General features: G+C 47.3%; 1 protein-coding gene across 1 annotated transcript; it reads right to left on the reverse strand.

Moving 5' to 3' along the window:
- Positions 1 to 1,247: 1,247 nt before the first annotated feature.
- On the reverse strand, positions 1,248 to 5,909 carry LOC128596418 (alpha-1,3-mannosyl-glycoprotein 4-beta-N-acetylglucosaminyltransferase-like protein MGAT4E). The gene is given in 3 exon segments (XM_053606064.1): positions 1,248 to 1,300; positions 1,303 to 2,172; positions 5,804 to 5,909. Coding segments are annotated over 3 exon segments (1,029 nt in total).
- Positions 5,910 to 14,781: the final 8,872 nt, after the last annotated feature.

Consider the following 14,781-nt stretch of genomic DNA (forward strand, 5'->3'; position numbering starts at 1 on the left):
GCCATGTTTTTATTTTCTTGAGTAGTACCTAGGAGTAGAATTGCTTGATCATATGGTAACTCCATGTAACATTTTGAGGAATTGCTAAATAGTTTTCGAAAGTGGTTGCAACATTCTACAGCCCCACCAGCAATGTATGAGGTTTTAGTTTCTCCTCCACATCCTCAGCAATGTTTCTCTTTTCTTGTTTAAATTATAGCCATCCTGGTGGGTGTGAAGTGGTATTTCACTGTGGGTTTGATTTGTATTTCCCTAAAGACTAATGCTGAAAGAACAATCTTTTCATGTGCTTATTGGCCATTTGTGTATTGTCTTTGGAGAAATATCTATTCAAATCCTTTGCCCATTATTATTTTTTTTGAGACGAAGTCTCACTATGTTGCCCTGGGTAGAGTGCTATGGCATCACAGCTCACAGCAACCTACAGCTCTTGGGCTTAGGAGATTCTCTTGCCTTAGCCTCCTACGTAGCTGGGACTATAAGCACCACCACAACAACTGGCTATTTTCTTTTTTTTTTTTTACTTTTGGCTATTTTTGAATGTTCATTCTTTTTTTTTTTTGCAGTTTTTGGTCGGGGCTGGGTTTGAACCCGCCACCTCCGGCATATGGGACTGGTCCCCTACCCCTTTGAGACGCAGGTGCCGCCCCTGGCTATTTTTTGGTTGTAGTTATCATTGTTGTTTGGCAGGCCCCAGCTGGATTCAAACTTGTCAGCTCTGGTGTATGTGGCTGGTGCCCTAGCTGCCAAGCTACGAGCTCTGAGCCACCCTTTCTTGTCTGCTTATGTCAATTCTAGGAACACTCCATGATTTTCCCGCTTGCCCTCCCCTCAACCACATTACACCTTACCCCTACCTTTAACATTGTGTGAACACGTAAGTGCACACAATTGGGTAAGCTATGTTTGCCCCAGCAAAAGATATTCTATGAGTATTTTCTCTCTGTCCCTCCTTTCCTTGTATGTCCCGTGTTATAATGAAATGGCTACAATGAAATGGCTTTAAGATTTTAATTTTTCATACTCCTATGGGTTCATCATCAACTTCGATCACCTTCCTCTTATTGGCATTTGCCTCCCAGAGGTAGATATGCCTGATCATGAGACCACCAGTCTGTTCCGCTTTCACCACCAGCCTCACGCAACTCACGTGATACCCCATGCTTTTCAGAAATATCACCTGGTCCATCTGTCCTTCCAAGAGATTGCCTAGGAAGGCAAAGCTGGTGCAGGACTGAGGCATGCCCTCAGGGTTGTATCCTAGCTCCACTTGCCCCTTCTCCAGGGAATACCTTCCATCCACTATGGAGCCAGTTAGCACTTGCACTCTGCTCAGGTTTGCTGGTTGGTTCAGAATCACAGTCAGGTGGTTTCCTATACTTACATCGGATGTCCAAAAAAATGACTCATCCAGAGTGTAGGCCTCCCACGGGAAATGAACATCAAAAACTCTCATATCTGTGAAAACAGCTCCAGGTGGGTTGTCAGGACCAAACTGGCTCTTTTCCTGAAATGCTATGGCCTTCTGCTTGTCATAGAAGATGCCATATGTGGCCCTGTGGTAGAAGAGAAATGGTCTGCAGAAGATTGGATTTTCCTGGACCATGAGGGTACGGAAATGAGAGATCAATCTGTCAAGGGGTTTCTCCTTGTAGAAGAGGAGAAGGAAATGGGCCAGGAGTGGGAGATCTCTGTTGTGGAACAGTTTGCCAAGGGAGCCCCTGTTGGAGAACTCCAGTAGCACCCAGGGGTTGGACTTCATTTCGGCCACCTTTGAAACAATGTGGGTGACAAAGTTGGGGGCACAAAAGACATTGTCCTCTATTAATAAGAAGTAATCAGAGAGCTTTGTGGCAAAGCTGACAAGGAAGGCGTGATCTATGTTCTGCTTGGAATAGAATTCCCCCCCGTAGGCCTCATCCACAGAGGGGTAGACATCAGATGGAGCATGGATCAGTAGCAACTGCCCTTCCAAGATCTGTGCGCTGAAGAGGCTTGAAATATGTGCAACAGTTTCTCTGAGCCAGGTGAGATCAAAATCTGCCAAGTGGACCAGCACGGTGAAATATTTCCGCTCAGCCTTAGAGGTGGAACGGAACACGGAGACTAATGTGGTGAACAGTCTCTTTCTATCTCCTTGTGACACAGAGGAGATCCCCACTGTCAGCCACGCTAAAGAGAGGTAAAACAGGGAGAATTGTCAGCATGTGGTAGTGGTGAGCGCTGTCAAAGAGTCAGGGATTTGGGTACTGCTTGGGACCTTCTTTTCCTTTCTTCCCTTTCTTGTTTTCCATCTGTTCTTTCTTTTGACAGAAGCAATGTTTACATCCTTGCTACTCAAAGTGTGGCCCCTTAGGCTTGGCGCCCGTAGCGCAGTGAGTAGGGCACCGGCCACATACACCGAAGCTGGCCTTTCTAGCCTGGCCCAGGCCCACTAAACAACAATGACAACTGCAACCAAAAAAATAGCCGGGCATTGTGGTGGGCACCTGTAGTCCCAGCTACTCAGGAGGCTGAGGCAAGAGAATCGCTTAAGCCCAAGAGTTTGAGGTTGCTGTGAGCTGTGACGCCACAGCACTCTATCCAGGGCAACATAGTGAGAATCTGTCTCAAAAAAAAGTATGGCCCTTTAGTCCAACAACATCAGCCTCATCTGCAAGCTTATCAGAAAAACAGAATCTCATCTGGGCACAGTAGCTCATGACTATAATCCTAGCACTCTGGGAGGCTGAGGTAGGAGAGGACTGCTTGAGCTCTGGAGTTCAAAACCAGCCTGAGCAAGAGTGAAATCTCATCCCTGCAAAAAGTAGAAAAATTAGAGGTAGGGCGCCGGCCCCATATACTGGAGGTGGCGGGTTCAAATCCGGCCCCAGCCAAAAACTGCAAAAAAAAAAAAAAAAAAAAGAAAAAGAAAGAAAAATTAGTGGGGCATTGTGGCGGGTGCGTATAGGCCCAGATATTCAGGAGGCTGAGGCACGAGGATTGCTTGAATCCAGGTGTCAGAGGTTGCTATGAGCTAGTCTGATGTCTGATGCCCCAGCACTCAAGCCTGGGGCAACAGAGTGAGACTATCTCAAAAAAAAGAAAGAGGGCGGCACCTGTGGCTCAAGGAGTAGGGCGCCGGTCCCATATGCCGGAGGTGGCGGGTTCAAACCTAGCCCCCGGCCAAAAACCAAAAAAAGAAAGAAAAAGGAGGGCGGCACCTGTGGCTCAGTGGGTAGGGCTCCGGCCCCACATTCCAAGGGTGGTGGGTTCAAACCCGGCCCTGGCCAAACTACAACAAAAAAATAGCCGGGCATTGTGGCAGGTGCCTGTAGTCTAGCTACTTGGGAGGCAGAGGCAAGAGAATTGCCTAAGCCCAAGAGTTGGAGGTTGCTGTGAGCTGTGATGCCACAGCACTCTACTGAGGGCAACAAAGTGAAACTCTGTCTCCAAAAAAGAAAAAGAAAAAAGAAAGAAGAGCGGCGCCTGTGGCTCAGTGGGTAGGGCGCCAGCCCCATATACCAAGGGTGGCGGGTTCAAACCTGGCCCCTGCTAAACTCAACAAAAAATAGCCGGGTGTTGTGGCAGGCTCCTGTAGTCCCAGCTATTTGGGAGGCTGAGGCAAGAGAATTGCCTAAGTACAGGAGTTGGAGGTTGCTGTGAGCTGTGATGCCACAGCACTCTACCGAGGGTGATAAAGTGAAACTGTCTGGGCGGCGCCTATGGCTCAGTCAGTAAGGCGCCGGCCCCATATACCGAGGGTGGCGGGTTCAAACCCAGCCTCGGCTGAACTGCAACCAAAAAATAGCTGGGCGTTGAGGCGGGCGCCTGTAGTCCCAGCTACTCGGGAGGCTGAGGCAAGAGAATCGCTTAAGCCCAAGAGTTGGAGGTTGCTGTGAGCTGTGTGATGCCATGGCACTCTACCGAGGGCCATAAAGTGAGACTCTGTCTCTACAAAAAAAAAAAAAAAAGTGAAACTGTCTAAAAAAAAAAGAAAGAAAGGAAGAAGAAAAGAAAAGAAATACAGATTCTCAACCCTACTTCAGATCTAGTTAATCAGAATCTGCATTTTAGGTTGGACATAGTGGCTCATGCCTGTAATCTTAGCACTCTGAGAGGCTGAGATGGGTGGATTTCTTGAGCTCGGGAGTTCAAGACCAGCCTAAGCAAGAGTGAGATCTTTTTTTTTTTTTTCTTTTTTTTTGTAGAGACAGAGTCTCACTGTACCACGCTCAGGTAGAGTGCCGTGGCGTCACATGGCTCACAGCAACCTCTAACTCTTGGGCTTACGGGATTCTCTTGCCTCAGCCTCCCGAGTAGCTGGGACTACAGGCGCCCGCCACAACGCCTGGCTATTTTTTTGTTGCAGTTTGGCCGGGGCTGGGTTTGAACCCACCACCCTCGGCATATGGGGCTGGCGCCCTACTCACTGAGCCACAGGCGCCGCCCCAAGAGTGAGATCTTATCTCTACTAAAAATAGAAAAACTAGCGGGGCATTGTGGTGGGTGCCTATAGTCCCAGCTATTCAGAAGGTAAGAGGATGGCTTGAACCCAAGAGGTTGAGGTTGCTGTGAGCTATGACACTATGGCACTCTAACCTGGGGTAACAGAGTGAGACTCGTTGAAAAAAAAAAAAAAGGAAAAAAAGAATCTTAACAATATCACTTGGTAACTTTTTTTTTTTTTTTGTGGTTTTTGGCCGGGGCTGGGTTTGAACCTGCCACCTCCGGCATATGGGACCGGTGCCCTACTCCTTGAGCCACAGGCGCCGCCCTGGCAACTTTTTTTTCAATATATATATGTGTATATATATATATATATATATATTTTTTTTTTTTTTTTTTGCAGTATTTGGCCGGGGCTGGGTTTGAACCTGCCACCTCTGGCATATGAGACCGGCGCCCTACTCTTTTGAGCCACAGGCACGGCCCCTCACTTGGTAACTTGTATGTATGTTAAAGTATGAGAAGTGCTAAGTTAGGTGATGTTGAGTCCGTGTGGGTCCCTGAGTCTTCTTTGAGGCTAGAACTTTGTGGCACATGGTTTAAGTATTCAATAAAGATTGGTTATTATTATAGTAAGTATGATTCTCTTTGTTTACTCATTTTCCCAAAGCTCTCCTTTGAAGAAAAGATATTAGAAAGAGGACTTTAGAGATTAGAAGCCCAAGTTCTCATCCAAGCTCTGTCACAGACCCTGTGATATATATTTTTTTGAGACAGAGTCTCACTTTGTTGCCCTCTGTAGAGTACTGTGGCATCACAACTCACAGCAACCTCAAACTCTTGGGCTCAAGGGATTCTCTTGCCTCAGTCTCCAAAGTAGCTGGGATTACAGGTGCCTGCCACAATGCTCACATATTTTTTGTTGCAGTTGTTGTTGTTTAGCTGGCCCAGGCTGGGTTTGAACCTGCCAGCCTGGGTTTATGTGGCTGGCACCCTCACTCACTGAGCTATGGGTGCCACCCTAGACTCTGTGACATTGAGCAAGCCCCGTCAGCCCTGAGTTTTTAGTTCCTAATCCATAAAACTGAGGGAGCTGCACTATGTGACCCTAAAACCCTTTCTAATCCAAATGTTTCCTAATCTAACGATTCTATTTCCTACAACTAACTTTTCCTTTTCCATTCTTCTTCCTCATACCCCTGATATAGAAATATCTTGGAGAAGGGAGAGAGAATTGTCTGCCGGATTCAAATATTCCTGTGCACAGTCCTGCCATTTTTCCTCCCTTTCCTTCTTTCCCTCCCGGAAAACTGACCGCTTTTGCTGTCCCTTCTTCCCCTGAGATACTCAATTCCTCCCTCTCTCTGCTACTCACTCTTTCTTCTCTTCTGGATTTTTTCCATGAATTTGACGGTGATATTCTGCCAGTCTTCTATTAGTTTCAGGTCCTTCTTGCTGCCATACCTGGCCTGCTGTGGCATTGACAAAGGTAAAACATATACATCCTTCTACCAAAAGAACAAGTTTACCCTCCGCTGGCTTCCCACAAGCTTTTTTTTTTTTTTCTATAAAAGTACAGACTTTATTTATTTATTTATTTTTGGATTTTGGCCAGGGCTGGGTTTGAACCCGCCACCTCTGGCATATCGGACCGGCACCCTACTCCTTGAGCCACAGGCGCCGCCCATTCCCACAAGCTTTTGTAAAAAAAAATGGTGAAGTGGATCACTCTCCCTAGAGCAATCATTGGCAACCGGTGTGCCACAAGAGTATCTCAGGCGTGCCACAAAAATTTATAAAGATCATTAATTAAATTATTTTAAAAAGACATTTAAAGCACAATAAGTATATATTTTTTTTTCTTTGAGACTGAGTCTCAAGCTATTGCCCCAGGTAGAGTACTGTGGCATCATAGCTCACAGCAACCTCCAACTCTTGGGCTCAAGCGATCCTCTTGCCTCAGTTTTTCTATTTTTAGTAGAGATGGGGTCTTGCTCTTGCTCAGGCTGGTCTGGATCCTGTGAGCTCAAGCAATCCACCCGCCCTGGCCTCCCAGAGTGCTAGGATTACAGGCGTGAGCCACTGCACCCGGCCTTTTTTTTTGATCAACATAAGTTTAACTATTGGTTCAAGGGTGCCATAAGATAAAAAAGGTTGAAAACGACTGCCCAATAGTGAACCCAGCACATTCCCAGGATGCTTGGCCATTTGTAAAAATATCCAGGGCCCAAACAATATTTGTTCTCTTCTTTACCTTAACAAAATATGAAAAATAATTGCTACTTAGTTAGGGACTAATGGGTCCAGGTCCATATTCCAGATCCCTTTGGAACTTCCTGCTCTCAGGTAAAAAAGGTACAAGAAGCAGGTGTTTCCAAGAATGTGCTGGTGCATGCCATTCACACCCTAGATCTCTGATTCCCAAGCTAAGCAAGAGCTGCTACTTGGCCTTTGGTAATCATCACATTTTGGTTATCTTCAGTTTCCTTGGGGACTTCGAAAGTGATGAAGAGCCACAGGAATATGACGCCAACTGAGATTATGAAGCATTTCCTGATGGTACACCGCATGTCTGTGTCAGGATGTGGTTCCTATAGCAAGAATTCAACATGTATAGCTAGAGGACTCTTCTTCTTGTCCATGCCTAGAACTTCCCGCCTGTCCCCATTTCTTTCTTTCTTTTTTTTTTTAAGAGACAGAGTTTCACTTTACCACCCTTGGTAGAGTGCCATGGCGTCACACAGCTCACAGCAACCTCCAGCTCTTGGGCCTAGGCGATTTTCTTGCCTCAGCCTCCCAAGTAGCTGGGACTACATGCGCCCGCCACAATGCCCGGCTATTTTTTGTTGCAGTTTGACTGGGGCCGGGTTTGAACCCACCACCCTTGGTATATAGGGCTGGTGCCCTACTCACCGAGCCACAGGCGCTGCCCTTTTTTTTTTTTTTTTTTTTGAGACAGAGTCTCAATATGTCACCCTTGGTAGAGTGCCGTGGCATCACAGCTCACAGCAACCTCAAACTCTTGGGCTTAAGTGATTCTCTTGCCTCAGCCTCCCAAGTAGCTGGGACTATAGGCACCGCCACAACGCCCGACTATTTTTTGGTTGCAATTGTCATCGTTGTTTAGCAGGCCCAGGCTGGGCTCGAACCCACCAGCTTCAGCGTATATGGCTGATTCCTTACTCACTGAGCTATGAGCGCAGAGCCCCTGTCCCCATTTCTATCTTTCCTCAGCATCATTAACTTATTTCCAAGGACAGCCTTTCATTCTATTTCCTTTCAAAGAACGAAGGTCACAATAGAATAGGGAAATAGAATCTTAGTCCCTGCTCAAAGAAGGAAGGTCACATGTCCTGGAATCGTAGTTGCTAAGTTTGTTTGGAGATTCAACTTTCCCAAAGTTTCTCCTACTCAAAATGATGAGGATCAGCTGGCGCTTGAGTGTTATGGCCAGTTTGAGAAAACAGGCGATAATTATACCTCCACCACTTTTTAAAAAGAGATGGGATCTTGATATTTTGCCCCCACAGGTCTCTAATTCCTGTTCTCAAGCATCCTCACATGTTGCTAAGATTACAGGCCTGGCTGCCTTTTTATTATTTATTTATTTGTTTGTTTATTTATTTATTTTTAGAGACAGAGTTTTTCTCTGATGCGCAGTCTAGACTGCAGGGATATCATCATAGCTCACTGCAATTTCCAACTCCTAGGCTCAAAGCACCCAAGATCCTCTTGCCTCAGCCTCCCAAGTAGCCGGGACTACAGACATCCACCACCATGCCTGGCTAATGTTTCTAGAGATGGGGTCTCAGTAAGTTGCCTAGGCTGGTCTGGAACCCCTGGCCTCAAGCACTCCCAATCCTCCCTAGGATTACAGGTATTAGCCACCATACCTGGGCCTGGCTGCTTTTTTATTTTAATTTTATTTATTTATTTATTTATTTTGCAGTTATGGCTGGGGCCAGGTTTGAACCCGCCACCTTCCATATATGGGGCTGGCACCCTACTCCTTTGAGCCACAGGCGCCACCCTATTTATCAATTTATTTTATTTTATTTTATTTTTTAAGACAGAGTCTCATTATGTTGCCCTCAGTAGAGTGTAAACTGTGTCACAGCTCACAGCAACCTCAAACTCTTAGACGTAAGTGATTTTCTTGCCTTAGCATCCCAAGTACTGGGACTACAGGCGCCCGCCACAATGCCTGGCTATTTTTTTGTTATAGTTGTCATTGTTGTTTAGCAGGCCTGGGCTGGGTTTGAACCCTCCAGCCCTGGTGTATGTGGCCAGCATCATAATCACTGAGCGGCAGGCACTGAGTCACCCGGCTGTTTTTTGTTTTTTTTTTCTTGAGTCAGAGTCTCACTTTATGGCCCTTAGTAGAGTGCTATGGCATCACATCTCACAGCAACCTCCGACTCCTGGGCTTAGGCAATACTCTTGCCTCAGCCTACTGAGTAGCTAGGACTACAGGTGCCTGCCACAACTCCTGGCTATTCTTTTGTTGCAATTTGGATGGGGCCGGGTTCAAACCTGCCACCCTCGGTATATGGTGCCAGCACCCTACCCACTGAGCCACAGGCACCACCTGCAAGTGATTCTCTTGCCTCAGACTCTCAAGTAGCTGGGACCACAGGCGCCCACCGCAATGCCCAGCTATTTTTTTTGTCACAGTTGTCATTTTTGCTTAGTTGGCCTGGGCCAGGTTTGAACCCGCCACCCTCTGTGTATGTGGCGGCGCTGAAACCACTGTGGTATGGGTGCTGAGCCCACCTGGCTGCTTTTTAAAACAAAAATCAAACTATGGGGCTTGGTTAGGGCGCCAGCCACATTCACCGAGGCAAGCGGTTCGAATCTAGCCTGGGCGTGCTAAACGACGACAACAAAATTGCCGGGTGTTGTGGCGGGTGCATGTAGTCCCAGCTACTTACGAGGCTGAGGCAAGAGAATTGCTTATACCCAGGAATTAAAGGTTGCTGTGAGCTGTAACACCACAGCACTCTACCGAGGGTGACAAAGTAAGACTCTGTCTCAAAAAATTATTTAAAAAAGACAACAATAACAACAACAAAAAATATAGCTAGGCGGGTGGCGCCTGTGGCTCAGTCAGTAAGGCTCCAGCCCCATATACCAAGGGTGGCGGGTTCAAATCCGGCCCCGGCCAAATTGCAACCAAAAAATAGCCGGGCGTTGTGGCAGGCGCCTGTAGTCCCAGCTACTCGGGAGGCTGAGGCAAGAGAATCGCTTAAGCCCAGGAGTTGGAGGTTGCTGTGAGCTGTGTGATGCCACGGCACTCTACCGAGGGCCATAAAGTGAGACTCTGTCTCTACAAAAAAAAAAAATATATATATATATAGCTAGGCATTGTGGCAGGGCCCTGTAGTCCCAGCTGCTGGGGAGGCTGAGGGAAGAGAATCACTTAAGCCCAAGAGTTTGAGGTTGCTGTGAGCTGTGATACCATCGCACTCTACTGAGGCGGACGTAGTGAGACCCTGTCTCAAAAAAAAGGGAAAAAAGAAAATAACTGAACCTGAAGTGTTGCTATTTATTAATGTCACTTTGATGTCTGTCATTTTTTTTTATAAAGGATATCCTTAATGCATTCCAATCTTTAGTCTTATCCACAGTTCTTGATTAGAATGTGTTAACAAAGTTAAAAAAAAAAATCTTTTATGGGATGGCGCCCGTGACTCAGTGGGTAGGGCACCGGCCCCATATACCGAGGGTGGTGGGTTTGAACCCGGCCCCTGCCAAATTGCAACAAAAAATAGCTGGGTATTGTGATGGGTGCCCATAGTCCCAGCTACTCTGGAGGCTGAGGCATGAGAATTGCCTAAGCTCAGGAGTTGGAGGTTGCTGTGAGCTGTGATGTCACAGCACTCTACCGAGGGTGACAAAGTGAGACTGTCTCTAAAGAAAAAAAAAAAAATCTTGGGCGGCGCCTGTGGTTCAAGGAGTAGGGTGCCAGTCCCATATGCCGGAGGTGGTGGGTTCAAACCCAGCCCGGGCCAAAAAAAGAAAGAAAAAAAATCTTGGTGGTGCCTGTGGCTCAGTGAGTGGGGCGCTGGCCCCATATGCCGGAGGTGGTGGGTTCAAACCCAGCCCCGGCCAAAAAAAGAAAGAAAAAAAATCTTGGCGGCGCCTGTGGCTCAGTGAGTGGGGCGACGGCCCCATATGCCGAGGGTGGCGGGTTCAGGCCCAGCCCCGGCCAAACTGCAACAAAAAAATAGCCGGGCGTTGTGGCGGACGCCTGTAGTCCCAGCTACTCGGGAGGCTGAGGCAAGAGAATCGCGTAAGCCCAAGAGCTAGAGGTTGCTGTGAGCCGTGTGACGCCACGGCACTCTACCCAAGGGCGGTACAGTGAGACTCTGTCTCTACAAAAAAAAAAAAAGAAAAAGAATCCTTCACGAGTGTTGGGTTATTGAAATTCAGGCTGGCTCAACTTCAAAAGTGTTGGTATGCTGTTCTCTTCCTCCATTAGTGTCTTTTCTCTAGTGAGAATGTGTTTCTCTGATTGCTTCTAGATTATCAGAGGAAAGGGTTTTTCTTTTTTTAATTGAGACGGAGTCTCACTTTGTCACCCTCAGTAAAGTGCTGTGGTGTCATAGCTTATAGCTACCTCCAACTCTTGGGCACAAGCAATTCTCTTGCCTCAGCCTCCCTAAGTAGCTGGGACTACAGAGGCCTGCCACAAGGCCCAGCTATTGTTTTGTTTGTTCGTTTGTTTAGCTGGCCCAGGCCGGGTTTGAACCCACCAGCCCCAGAGCACGTGGCTAGTGCCCTACCACTGAGCGACGGGCACCCAGCTGACTTGTCTTCTGCTCCTGATTCTTTCCTTGTGTGCCCAATACACAAAGAAAAGAAAGTGTAATCAGCAATTTCTGTGCTCCTGAGGCCAAACTATTCTCTAACCTCTTCGATTTTCAGGGATGCCTTCCAGTTTAGTATTTCAGTAGAGGTTAACATGTTTCTCTCCCTTAGCCATTTATTTTTTTGATAGCAGTTATAAGGATAATATATATGGCAGTAAGACTTTACAGATTAAACTTTTCTTTACCTGTTTCCTTAAGCAAAGACTTTTAGTTGCGTAGGTGATTCAAATAGAAATCTCTTTATACAAAAGAAATAGACTTCTCTTTTTTAGACCGTAAATACGTGGCTGCATACACTGGAGAAAGAGGCTTTTCAATTGCAGTTAAAGGATTTCACCACTGCAGGCACAGCTCTTTCCCCCTTCTGTACCTCCTGTGTAGTTCACCAGTCACATGGCAAGGACGGCTCTCATTCAGCCCTCTGAGTTCAACAGGCTTCTGGAACAGGCAGGAGGGAGAGAGAGAAAATAAAAGGAGCTGGGGTGATGAAGCTTAGTCACTCCTGGAATAGTGAACAGAGGGTGAGGCCAGGCACAGCAAACTGAAGTCTCCCCAGTTTTCTACCCTTGAACTAAGCTCCCTCTGTGATGTTACCCTTGTGTCCTACTCAGCTGCTCTATCATCAGTGGTGCGCATGCACAGGACTACTCACATGTGATATGTGCATGACTCATAATTGACAACTGTAAATTAGCATTCATCCTAAAGACCAGCATCAGTAGCTTTTATTTTTCTTTATTTATTAATTTTATTTTATTTTATTTTTTTGAGGCAGAGTCTCACTCTGCTGCCCAGGCTACAGTGCTTACAGCAACCTCAAACTCCTGGGCTCAAGTGATTCTCCTGCCTCAGCCTCTCTAGTAGTTGGGATTACAGACACATGCCACAATGTGTGACTAACTTTTCTTTTTCTTTTTTTATTTTTTTAGAGACAAAGTCTCACTTTATCACCCTCAGTAGAGTGCTGTGCAGTCACAGCTCACAGCAACCTCCAACTCCTGGGCTTAAGCGATTCTTTTGCCTCAGCCTCCTGAGTAGCTGAGACTATAGGCACCCGCCACAAGGCCAGCTATTTTTTTTTTTTTTTAGAGACAGAGTTTCACTTTGTCACCCTGGGTAGAGTGCCATGGTGTCTCAGCTCACAGCAACCTCCAGCTCTTGGGCTTAGGTGATTCTCTTGCCTCAGCCTCTTGAGTAGCTGGGACTACAGGAGCCCACTACAACGCTCAGCTAATGCCAGCTATTTTTTGTTGCAGTTTGGTTGGGGCCGGGTTTAAACCCACCACCCTCAATATATGGGGCTGGTGCCCTACCCACTGAGCCACAGGCGCCACCCTAATTTTTCTATTTTTAGTAGAGATGGGGTCTTGCTCTTGCTCAAGCTAGTCTTAAACTTCTGAGCTCAAGGTATCCTCCTGCCTCAGCCTCCGAGAGTGCTAGGGTTACAGGCATGAACACTGCGCATGGGATCAGTATTTTTTTTTTTTTTGTAGAGACAGAGTCTCACTTTATGGCCCTCGGTAGAGTGCCGTGGCCTCACCCAGCTCACAGCAACCTCCAACTCCTGGGCTTAAGGGATTCTCTTGCCTCAGCCTCCCGAGTAGCTGGGACTACAGGCGCCCGCCACAATACCCGGCTATTTTTTGGTTGCAGTTTGGCCGGGGCCGGGTTTGAACCCCCCACCCTCGGTATATGGGGCCGGCGCCCTACCGACTGAGCCACAGGCGCCGCCCCAATGAGACTCTGTCTTAAAAAAAAAAAACACAGGCGCCGCCCCAATGAGACTCTGTCTTAAAAAAAAAAAAATACTGGGGCGGCGCCTGTGGCTCAGTCGGTAGGGCGCCGGCCCCATATACCGAGGGTGGGGGGTTCAAACCCGGCCCCGGCCAAACTGCAACCAAAAAATAGCCGGGCGTTGTGGCGGGCGCCTGTAGTCCCAGCTACTCGGGAGGCTGAGGCAAGAGAATCACTTAAGCCCAGGAGTTGGAGGTTGCTGTGAGCTGTGTGAGGCCACGGCACTCTACCGAGGGTGGTACAGTGAGACTCTGTCTCTACAAAAAAAAAAGACAGAGTCTCACTTTGTTACCTTTGGTAACAAAGGTACCGTGCCATCATTGCTCACAGCAACCTCAAACTCTTGGACTTATGTGAGCTATGACTTAAGCTACTCAGCCAACCGAGTAACTGGGACTACTAATGCCTGCCACAGCACCCGGCTATTTTTAGAAACAGGTTCTCTCTCTTGCTTAGGCTGGTTTGGAACTCGTGAGCTTAAGCAATCCACCTGCCTTGGCCTCCCAGAGTGCTAGGATTACAGGAATGAGAAACCATGCCCGGCCCTTGTATATATAAATATATATATATATATATTTTTTTTTGAGACAAAGTCTCAAGCTGTCGCCCTGGGTAGAGTGCTGTGGATCACAGCTCACAGCAACCTCCAACTCCTGGGCTCAAGCAATTCTCCTGCCTCAGCCTCCCAGTAGCTGGGATTACAGGTGCCGGCCACAACGCCCGGCTCTTTTTTGGTTGTAGCTGTCATTGTTGTTTGGCAGGCTGGGGCCGGATTTGAATCTGCCAGAACAGGTGTATGTGGCTGGTGTCTTAGCCGCTTGAGCCACAGGCGCCAAGGCTAAATTTTTTTTTTTTTTTTTTTTTTGGTTTTTGGCCAGGGCTGGGTTTGAACCCACCACCTCCGGCATATGAGACCGGCGCCCTACTCCTTGAGCCACAGGCGCCGCCCGTTAAATATTTTTTTTGAAACACAGTTTTATTTTGTCACCCTTGGTAGAGTGCTATGGCATCATAGCTCACAGCAACCTCCAAATCTTGGGCACAAGTGATTCTCTTGCCTCAGCCTCAGGAGTAGCTGGGACTACAGGCACCTGCCACAATGCATGGATATATATTTTTTTCTTTTTTTAGAGATGGATCTTGCTGTAGCCCAGGTTGGTCTGAAGCCTGTGAGCTCGGGGCAATCCACCCCCCTGAGCCTCCAAGAGTACCAGGATTACAGGCATGAGCCACCATGCCCTGCCTTCGGCCCTTGTATTTTTTTTTTTTTTTTTTTGAGACAGAGTCTCAAGCTTCCACCCTGGGTAGCGTGCTATCCTGTAATAGCTCACAGCAACCTCCAGCACTTGGACTCAAGCAATCCTCTTGCCTCGGTTTTTCTATTTTTAGTAGACACGGGGTCTCAATCTTGCTCAAGCTGGGCTCAAACCTCTGGGCTTAAGAGAACTGAGACCCACCTTGGCCTCCCACAGTGGTAGGATTATAGGTGTGAGCTGCCATGCCTGGCCCATTTCACATTTTCTCTCCTCATCTTACTCAGCTTCTCCATAATTTTGATCTGGTTGACCACTGTCACCTCCTTGAAATGCTCTGTTTTGCCATCACTCTTCTCATACTGAACAAACCTGTTTCTTTTCCTAACCTCTCATCCTCTTCCTAACTGTAAATGTGGGAGCATCGTAAGGCT

This window comes from Nycticebus coucang, chromosome 10 (genome assembly GCF_027406575.1).
Source record: "Nycticebus coucang isolate mNycCou1 chromosome 10, mNycCou1.pri, whole genome shotgun sequence".
NCBI lineage: Eukaryota > Metazoa > Chordata > Mammalia > Primates > Lorisidae > Nycticebus > Nycticebus coucang.